At 29.0% G+C, this 11,095-nt stretch overlaps 1 protein-coding gene across 1 annotated transcript; it reads right to left on the reverse strand.

Annotated features, from left to right (window-relative positions):
- Nucleotides 1-1,280: 1,280 nt before the first annotated feature.
- LOC142324087 (acyl-coenzyme A diphosphatase NUDT19-like) lies at nucleotides 1,281-10,844 on the reverse strand. The gene is made up of 3 exons (XM_075364722.1): nucleotides 9,774-10,844; nucleotides 7,410-7,617; nucleotides 1,281-1,595 (listed from the first exon to the last, which is right to left on the reverse strand). Exons 1-3 carry the CDS (start codon nucleotides 10,464-10,466, stop codon nucleotides 1,378-1,380), a joined length of 1,119 nt encoding a protein of 372 aa, XP_075220837.1. The 5' UTR covers nucleotides 10,467-10,844; the 3' UTR covers nucleotides 1,281-1,377.
- Between the last annotated feature and the right edge of the window lie 251 nt (nucleotides 10,845-11,095).

Below are 11,095 nucleotides of genomic sequence, written 5' to 3' on the forward strand. Positions count from 1 at the left end.
GTATACACTTTATAAATTAACTTATAAACTTTACCGCGTATTTGTAAACTGGACCAGTTGTTTTTGTTTTTTTATAATAGCTTTATATATGTTGTTTTCTTGTATTTGAGATGGCACTTATGAATATTTTGACATTTTAGACCAGTTACAATCTGATAGTGACAGTGGTAGTTTAGATGATATGTATGAAGGCATATCGTTCAGACATATGCTTCAAGATACCAGTGTACGAAGTGTGATGTTGGGCAATATGAAAACATCACTAATCACTCACATGTTCACAGTAGGTTAGGAAATTAGGTTTTTGCAAATATATAATTTTTTGCGTGAAAAATTATTGTTTATTATATGTATACTACGTCACTATTAGTCAAAGATAAAGTTATTAAAGTAATAAAAAGAATAGATCAAGATGGCATATTTTAAGTGAAAATACAAAACTGGTAAGGAGTGATGATGACCACCTTCCAACAACAAGATTTCCAACAAAACATGGTAGGGTTTCTTTGAAGACTGGTTTCAAAGGATGCAAAAGTGTGTAATGTGAGGTGGATATTATTTTGAAAAATTATAAAAAATAAAATCCTATTGCAAAACTTTCCTAGTGTCCTTTATAGATTGCAAATAGTTGGAATATCTGAAAATTTAATTTATTAATGAAAACAGCTTAAGGGGATTTAATGCTATTGAGGAGTACCTGGGTGAACAACACAGCTCAAACTTTCATTGTTAGAAAGTTTTCACAGAATCGCCAAAAAAAATATGAAATTTTGTAAAGAGGATTACTTTTAGTTTTGTATTAAATGGAGCTAGTGATCCTTACAGGATAAGGAAGATTAAACATCTTAGATAACATTTTTTTTTTTAAGGTAGAACAATTTAAAAGAAAAGTTTCAGTATTGTATTGCTTAAATTTAAGTTGAGGAATTAGGAATAAGCTCTCCAGAAAACAAGGTATGAATCTCTTCTTCTCTAATAATAGTTTGTTAATAAAAGAATATCTAAAATATTTAAATAGAGAAGGACTGTAAAATAAAGGGTTTGAAGGGAATAAAGTCTGAATCTCTTGGATAACATATTACATTTCAATAATTGATTTTATACCTATCTGATGATTGAATAAATCTACACACAAAAAACCCCGTAAAAATATCCATGGTAAATGTTTTATTAGTTAAGGAAGCTAGTAAAATATAACATTCTTAATATTATATTTTTTATAACATAAATCTTGTTCTATTCAATAGGAAATAAATAAGTTTTGAAAAAATAAAACCAAGTGAAAACATTAAAATATATTACTATGAGATTTACAAAAACCTATTAATTAATAACATTTAGATATAAACCATTTAACAATTTTAGATGAATCTTGAATCACAGTTTTCCTTTTACACTACCAGGGCACAGTGGTAATATATGTTTAGAAGGAACATTATCCATATTAGTGATAACTAATTTAATTAAATCTGGATTGTTATTTTCTATGACCATTCTATGCATCTGATTACGTTTATATGAGGCCATTTTAGTATTTTCACCAATAATAACATATGAAGTTTCATAATTTACTCTTTTTGGATACATTTCATCTCCTGCAACACACAGAAAAATTATACTTACTATGTATAATTAACAAAATGTCTATATACAAATGTCAAAACAAAATACTTTTTTTCTCCTTTAACCATCAAATGGATGTATATGATTTCAAAAACTCCTGACATTCAATTATTTTACAAAAAAAACAATACGAATTAAAATATTCTACATATTTTGTTCGAACTGGCTATCTTCATCAGCTAAACACTCATAAAGTCATATAAAGCCTCAAAAATTCCTGAAACTCATTCTTAAAGTCAACCTAAAACAATGCAAACAAGAAAACTAAACCATTGACAATACAGGAAAGTTATAGAAGATACTTCGGAGACATTATACTTTCCCATGTAAAATATTAAATACTTCATTGACTCTGCTGGAGACTGATGTGCTGATGTATTGTTCTTTTTAATCCATCTTTCTACAAATTTTCTTCTAATAGTCTGCTGCAAACAACCAAGGATACTGATGAAAATTTACATGTTCACATTTTAGTCTTCCAGAATGAATTCAAATAATAAACAATGAAGGCAAAATAAATTTTTCAATATAGCAATTCCTTCGCTTTTAATGCAAAAAAAGTTGCTATATAGAAAAAGATGATATAGATTTTAGTATACTTAAAAAATGTATTTATTTTTCTCAAAATTATTTTTTATTTGATCAATTATTACAGTAATAACGTCTCATGCCAGTATCATTTATTTGCATTTTTTCTGTTCTACAGAAAACATTTTTGTAATAACGGAAGGTCAAATATGATGTATTTTCAGATAATTGTGAAGAATACTTCTCACCTACATTCCAACCGTATTTTCTCAACAGACTTCCTTTTAACACTTTGAACATGGTCTATGTTTTCATCACTATCATAATAAAATGGTTCCCACTAACAGCTTCATCATCATCATCATCATCATTGATATTAATGATCTTAAAAAAAAAACTTGCCATTCAAAGTTTTTATCAACATCAATTGCATGTATATATTTTTAAGCAACATTAATATTTCTGATGATAATTTTTAAAATAAAACTCAAAATTTGATGTCTGTATGCTGTCCAATAATTTAACATCTTGCAACCGTGCAATAATATCACTTGCACATTACACTAATTCACAGATATTGTTATTGTTGGAAAAAAACAAGAATACAGTTCAGTAACAGTGTCATCATTCAGTAACAGTGAATGCTGCCAACTTATTAATCAATAATTTCCCTGATACATATAACTACTTTAAACACAAGGTACTGATTATAGGAACTATTTAAAGTTATCTCCTGGATTATTAAGTACAATATAAACGGTAATGTACTATAAAGAATTCTATTAATTGAAGAGGAAGATACAAAAAATTGTTTAATTATAAACCAAGTCACGCCAGATTAGAAATCTAATAGCAGCAACTAAAACTTTAATGGTAAAGAAATTTAAAATAAAACAAATTTACTGTGTTATGATCAAAATTCTAATTAAATGAGAAATTTGAAAGTTAATAAACATTAAACAGATTTTTTTTCTCTATTTTATGATAATTAACATATGAAGAACTTCTTTAAGCGATACACTTTTTTCAACTACTTTCTTTGAATGACAGTTTCAATATCTAGTAATAATTTCATAATTATTTTATAATAATATTTTACTCTCAAACCCATATTGCCTTTTTCATAAACCACGTTTCCATATGCGGTGGTTTTAAGATAATTAGTACCATCATTGAAAATTTATTTTTACATACATTGTATACATAATTTCTATTTTGTGTAATTATTTAATAAAGTATAACATTTAAATATACATGTATACTTAACATTTAACTCAATCTCTATTCTGAATTTTTTTTGTGTTGTACAAGGGTTTTCTGAAAAGTCTTGAGCATAACATAGAAAGACGTATTTTTTCTGTCAAATATAGTTTTATTTTTCAACAGTCTCCTTTCAAGTCAATACACTTTTTCTAGCGATACTCTAACCTCTTAGAAAAGACCACCAGAGAAAGACACCCCTTCCAAATAGTAGCTGGCATCTTTCAATGCAAAATAGGCGTTTACATATGTGATAACCTCCCCGTCCGATGAAAATCTGTTTCCTCCAAGCGAAACTTTAAAGTTAGGAAACAAGAAAAAGTCGCTTGGGGCCAGATCTGGTGAATATGGTGAGTGGTCAACCAATTCAAAGTGCAATTCATGAATTTTAGCCATGGCGACCATCGAAATGTGAGCAGGCGCATTGTCCTGATAGAAAAACATTTTCTTCTTCTTCTTCAGATATGGTCGTTTTTTGCAATTTCTGCCTTCAGCTTGTCAAGAAATGATGCATAATATTATCCTGTTATTGTTTTACCTTTCTGAATAAACAAAATTCCGTTACTATCCCAAAAACAATCGTCATTACCTTTCCAGCTGATGGAACCGTCTTTGCCTTTTTCGGAGCAGATTCACCCTTTGCAGTCCACTGTTTTGTTTCCTCTCAGAAATGTAGTGGTGGATCCACGTTTCATCTACAGTTATGAATCGATGAAAAAAATCTGACTCGTTTTGCTTACACTGCTTCAGCAGAGCCTTGGAAATGTTCATTCGAATGCATTTTCAGTCCAAAGTGAGCAAACACAGCACCCAATATGTGGATAGCTTATGCATATCCACATAATATATGTGATAACACATAATATATAATAACAAGTTAATATAAGTTAACACGTTAAGTTAATATATGATAACACGTTCTTTCAATATGCCCGTAGCCTCTGCTATCTTTCTAACCTTCATTTGTCGGTCATCCAGTAGCATTTGGTGAACTTTTTCGATGATATCTGTGGTGGTTGCAATTTTCGGCCGTCCCAAACTCTCATCATCAACCAAGCTGGTACAACCATGTTTAAATTCAGCTACCCATCTTTTCATGATAGCAAATGATGGGACAGAGTCCCCGTAAACAGCATCCAACTGAGTTTAAATTTGTGTAGGCGTATTGCCTTTCAAATGCAAGTATTTAATCACATCACAATATTCAATTTTTTCCATTTTCACAAAAACACTCACAATGACACTCAAACGATTATCAAACAACCAAATTATCAAACCAAATTTTAGTGAGTACCTTTCAACGCACGCACAGCTACATTCCTTAACTTTTGTTGATGAGTGCTGCCATCATCATGTTGAGGCTCAAAACTTATAACATAACCCTCATAAGCATTAAAACTAATTGTGACAAAAGATTTTCTTGTAGAAAATAAACCTAACATCAGACCATGCCATTTGAATCACAGAAAAAAAACTTGTTTTGTTTTTAGTAACCAGACTTAAGTTACAGTTAATCAATTTGATGTCAAGAAAAGCTTATCAACTGTCATAAAGAAGAGGATCTTTCTGTTATGTTCATAGTACACAACATAATAGAAAGTAAGCTTTCTTACAAACATGATCACTGCATTACTCAGTAGTATTAATAAACAATTTACTTTAGATTATACTCTAGCAATAGAATATGATTATTACATTAATAAGGGCAGACATTTATCTTATAACTTTGTTTATTTATGCCCTTTTGCAGGGTAGTATGAGGGGATCCTCTACTTTAAACCTAAAATGGCAAATTTTAATTTGTGTACATTTTGGAGTAAACTTCATTTATAAATATTTAAGTGGTTCAGGTTGCCTATTTGTACATCTACAGTTACACAGCAGCAATAGCCAAGTAGCGAGCATTCTAGTCTCAGAATTGAGAGGTCACAAGTTTAAACCTTCATGTTGCACTTTTAACCTCTACTTTTTTATTACATACACATTGACGCATATGATTTTTTATTATATATAATTTAAAATAATAATATTTATAAGAATCTAAATTAAAAATTATATGAATTTCATGTTGGCTGATTATTTTATCTGAATATAACAATCATTAACTTAATTTTTTTTATAAACACGTGGGAATAGGGATTATGAATGCTTAATACAAACAAACAGATTTTGTTTTATTATTAAATTAATTTATTAAAATAAATAAATTCACTTACCGGTACTTAATTTTTTTAAGTTTTATAAAACAAAAATCTGTTTGTTAGGTTAATAATTAATTATTATAATATAATTAATTAAAAAAATATAATTAATTATATTTTCTAGGAGAGACTGGAATTAGAATGTGGACAACACACCAAAACAGAACAAAAGAAAGCCATGTCTGAAAGAATGCTGGCAAAAAAGAAAAAGAAGTCACAATACATAGAAAGTAACAGATATATCATACTTCTAAAGTGGGAGATTCAGAGGAGGGAAACTCAACTATTAAAATGGAGAGAAGGAAAAGATGGATGTACTACAAGAAAATGATGGAAACATGGAAAAGAGCAAAAAAGGCATTTCAAAATAAAAAAAGGTCATCTGCATTAGTGATTATGTAAGAAATAAAACAACACAGACTCGACCCTGAGACCTCTCAATTATGAGACTGAAATGCTTGCCACTCGATTGCTGTGACCATAAATATACATTTAAACCACTTAACATTTAACCACTTCAAAATCTTTAGGCAACTTGAACCAATTAAAGATTTTTAAATGGAGTTTCCTCCAAAATGAAGACCAATTGAAAGCTGCCATTTTAGATTTAAAGTAAGGAGCCCCCTCATACTCCTCTGTAAAAAAGCATCAACAAACTCCATTGTAAGCTGATTAATAATCTTACTAAGACACAATCGCATAACTAAAATCACAAAAGTAAATCTTTTATATCTTTTCTAATCAGTACATCATACATACATTATAAAGATCATGGCTTTAAAAGACAAATTATAAATACAAAAACAATTATAACATAAAAATAGATGTGATTAAAGTTCATATTAATTATTTAAATACAAGAACATGAAATAATGTTAAAGAAATAAACATAAAAAATTAGTACAAAATAATTTACAAATCAGGTGGTGCTATTGAGAATTATTCTGAACATATAATAATTGTATTTAATTGTACTGTATTGTATTTATATATTCTATATTGTATTGTATTATATTTAAATAAATTGGTGGGAAAAGTTTTAAATGGTTTGGCAATTTATTGAAAATGGAAATGGAAGCTTTTCACTTTTCATAACCAATTTCTTTGTTTCAGTTTCTTAATATCAGTGTACACAATTCATTCTTACATATAGTGATTTGATGCCTATTTTTATCTCAAACACTCATTCCGACTTTTTGTTGGAGCCCCAAGAGATGACATTATACTTTACACAGGAATATGTAGGCACAATAAATATTTAATAATGAAGACAATCTTAGCAGTTTTAAAGTAGAACAACACAGCTTAATTTTGTCACAAACAAAATCAAGTTATCACATGAAAATTTGTCATCTAATAAAACACTCAGAAATTTAGCCTTATGGAAATGGAAAACAGGCAAATTAATGTTATTATTAATGGGAATTCTATCCACGAGATCAGCAATGTTATATCAATGAGATGCAACTATTTTATCCATATGATATAATATTAGGTCTAATGTATCTTTTTTTTGTACTTAATTGTACTTAAACGGATTTGGACAATCTTACCACCCCATGTGTATTAATAAATGAGCATAAATATTTACAGATATTGTCGTGTGACTTATTTAGTTATTAAAAAAAAAGCACTGAAAATGTTTATCTATCAATAAGACTATTACAATAATGAAAAATTAAATTAAGACATTAATTAGTTTTTCATCAGTAAATTGGTGAATCTTTTTTTATGATTTAGATAATAATGGTTACGCATATTCATAATAATACTTACTTATTCATAACAGTTACTTACCCGGTAAAAGAGATATTTCACCATCTTGTGCAAATATTCTAACAGGCATCCATACTTCAGATTCCATACCATTATGTTTCACAGCAAACTGAGATAATGTTGATAAAGATGTAAATCTTGCTATACATGAAATTTCATAAAACTGTGGAAAATGAAGCTTCAACACACCTGAATGAAATTCTTGTAATAAACTATCAGCTGTAGCCCACTGCAAGAAAACATATATCCATTAATTATTTATTTTTTTTTTTTTTATTATTATTATTAGTGGCTGTAGTTTAATCCCCTTGTAGGTGAATAAATAGTGAATTTTATAACACATGAAAAATTCCAAGTCGGACCAGGATCAAAACTCAGGATCCCAGATGAAAGGCAGCAGAGGTGCTACCAATCCAACTTGGGGGCTAACTGACATCTGGAAGTCTATAGAAGGTTCTGGAAGGCTATAAAAACTTCTGTTAAAATTCAGACATTCCCTAAAGAATCATTTTTTATATTGATAATTTGTTAATCCTGTTTGATATAATTTTGGATAATTTTACAGAAAGAAACAAGAATCTTTTTCTGGAATATATATATTGTTTTTAAATGCAATTGCTGATAATGAATGGAAAGAAAATTGTTATTCAATCTACAGATCAATGGATCTGGCATTATATCACTACTGATATTATTTTATATAAAATGGATACTATATTTACCTTTAATTCAAAAAATGCACATTCCAAAATATTTTTAGAAAATTCAAATTTAAATATCAAGAAAGTAAAGTTCTTTATAATCTACAAAGAATCAAGAACAGAAATTGAAGAAAGGCAAGGTCTGATCAAACAAGGAATGATACAGAGATATAGTATATCCCCCATTGCTTTTTACAACTTCTGTATATATATATATCACTGAAGGAGAATGGCAACTAGACCATGTCTTTATGGACAAACACCACCACAAGGAGATCTACAACATAAAAGTCCTCCAAGGAATAGACACAGGCTCAGCCACTATGTAGTCAAAATTAAAATTAAATTTACTTCCCAAAGAAAGCAACAAAACCAAGCTCCTAAAACTAAAAGAAAATTAGACCCTAACCAACTAATCAAGGATTAAAATTACCAAAAAACTGAAAAAAAAAAAAAACAATCATGAACAACTCGAAGATCTTTCTTTCTTTTTCCTGTTTAGCCTCCGGTAACTACCTTTCAGTTAATACTTCAGAAGATGATATGTATGAGTGTAAATGAAGTGTAGTCTTGTTCGACCACTCCAGAGATGTGTGGTTAATCGAAACCCAACCACCAAAGAACACCAGTATCCACGATCTAGTATTCAAATCTGTGTAAAAGTAACTGACTTTACTAGGACTTGAACGCTAGAACTCTCGACTTCCAAATCAGCTGATTTGGGAAGACACGTTCACCACTAGACCAACCCGGTAGGTTAAATTCAAAGTTCTAGTCAACAAACAAATCGTAGAAGAATTAGCCCCAATAAAATCCTGTAAAAAACATCAATGGTAGAACAGTGAATGTAATGAAATTTGAAGAATATGCTCTTTTCTAATCACAAAGGATGCACCTTTAAAGTTAAACATCATCAAAATTTTTCCTAATGTGATTTTTAGAATTAAAAAGGATACATTAGATAAAATGTGTCATCATTAAGTTTCGTTAAATGGGATACTTATTGATTAAAGCTGACATTAAAGTAAAATGGAAAAAGCGTGGATACTTGTTCATTTCATAAATTTTGTTCATTTTTAACTAAATACTAACCAATAGTCCAAATAATAATACATCTCATCCCATGTGTTAAAATTTTTTTTTTTAAATTATTTATATAAACACTACAACATTTCTCTATTAAAAGTTTCATATAAAAAAATTCTGCAGAGTTTTAAAATTAATTAACATTAAAAACAATTCTGTTTACAAAAAAAAAATTTAATTTCGGTTATTTAAGTAAAGCATGTTGAGAAATATTTTATGAAACATTTGCCTAAGGAAAATCAAAAATCAATATTTAATTTTTTATGATCATAATGCATGCATTTAATATTTTATTTTTACAAATAAGATAAAATGAATTTATGGTCACTCATGTTTGAATGACTAAACAATTTGATTCTACAATGATTTTCTGCATTACAATTTTAACATACTAAAACGACAATGTAGCAATTATTAGATAATATTTTCAAAACTCCATACTTTCTAGTCTTATATTATTAACACTTTGTAAAATAAAAAAATTCACTAAAATTATACACAATATAGCTTTTATATCACAGATAACACAAATTAAATAAAATGCTAACAACACATACAAAAAAGATGACATGCATAACTGAATTTAATAATACTTTACCTTTAAACTTTCTATCTCATAATTGTCTTCAGTACCTTCAAACATATTTCGTAAAAATGAAAAGAAAAAAACTGAATCAAATCGTAAAGGAATGTGGCTAGGTGTAAGCCAATCACTCCACAAATATAAGGAAGCTACATCTGGATAGCAATCGTTATCTCGACATAAGTTGATAAATTCACGAGGGTTTTTTAAAACTTTATCTCGCCATGAACATATATCATTAATTTTTAAATGATTTGCGGTAACTGGAAATAGAATACTAGGTGAAAATAATTTAGTTTTACACAATAGTATTCCACTTTCCTCGAATGTTTCTCTGATCGCGGTAATTCTAAGCGATATACAACGCGGTAAACGACCACCAACATTACCTTCAAATATAGGCAAATTCGTATTGTCGTTATTTATACTTTTGCATAATTTTTCAATACTAAAACCGAATTTTCTAAACAATGAAATCCATTCATCGGCTGAATCAGCGGTATTCACCATCCCCCCTGGAAAGACATATCTGCCTGGTAATAGAGGGCTATCACCACTTTTCTTTAAAGCTAAAATCTTAAAGTCTGGTTTCGCTTTTGAGGATAGTTTGTAATCTTTACTCAAACCATTTAATACTCCTGCATTCAAAAACGAAGATGAATTTGGTGCCGCTAAAATAACGCTTGCAGCTTCCTTCCATTTCTTCATTGTTAACAACAACTGCGTAACCTTAAAGGCAGTGTCGACCGATTTTAGTAAGTTACGATCAAGTACTCAAATCATTACCACCAAGGGCACAACGAACAATGAATAGAATTACAAGCAGCTGCACTTGTCTACTACTAATCTAATTAACTTAACTGGACAAAGTACTTGTTACAACTCATTCGTAACCTATATATTTTTTTAATTCAGAATGTATAAAATCATTATAAAGAAATAAATAAAATCTGTACACTAAAGTTAATCAAGATTAAACTTGAATAGAGGTAATATATATTCAAAAATTCATTTTGAAATTTGTCTTGCACAAAACATTGATAATTACAAATAAAAATTGCTTTCCATAGAGAACATAACCTACGTCGGAACTTCTCAGGTTTGAACGCTAGATAGCGATATCATAATTGGTCGGAACATTCTGCACTGAATTCTTTGAACTATTTTCGTGAGTTGAATATATATACACAACAAAGTTCTAAATCAATTTCTCCTGTCAGATTCTACAAAACCTGGTAATTAACAACATATAATCCGTACTTCCACAATTTAATAATATTAAGTTTTTTTTTAATAATATAGTTATTATTTATAATAATTTTATCAAACATGGCCCG

This window comes from Lycorma delicatula, chromosome 4 (assembly GCF_047948215.1).
Source record: "Lycorma delicatula isolate Av1 chromosome 4, ASM4794821v1, whole genome shotgun sequence".
NCBI lineage: Eukaryota > Metazoa > Arthropoda > Insecta > Hemiptera > Fulgoridae > Lycorma > Lycorma delicatula.

What these genes read in the sequence shown, in the direction of transcription:
- LOC142324087 (XM_075364722.1), bottom strand. Translation starts at nt 10,466, where the DNA reads ATGAAGAAATGGAAGGAAGCTGCAAGCGTTATTTTAGCGGCACCAAAT. An exon ending in ATGAGATAGAAAGTTTAAAG is followed by an intron (nt 7,618 to 9,773) that starts GTAAAGTATTAT and finishes GTTTTCTTGCAG; the next exon opens with TGGGCTACAGCTGATAGTTT. An exon ending in TGAAATATCTCTTTTACCGG is followed by an intron (nt 1,596 to 7,409) that starts GTAAGTAACTGT and finishes TGTGTGTTGCAG; the next exon opens with GAGATGAAATGTATCCAAAA.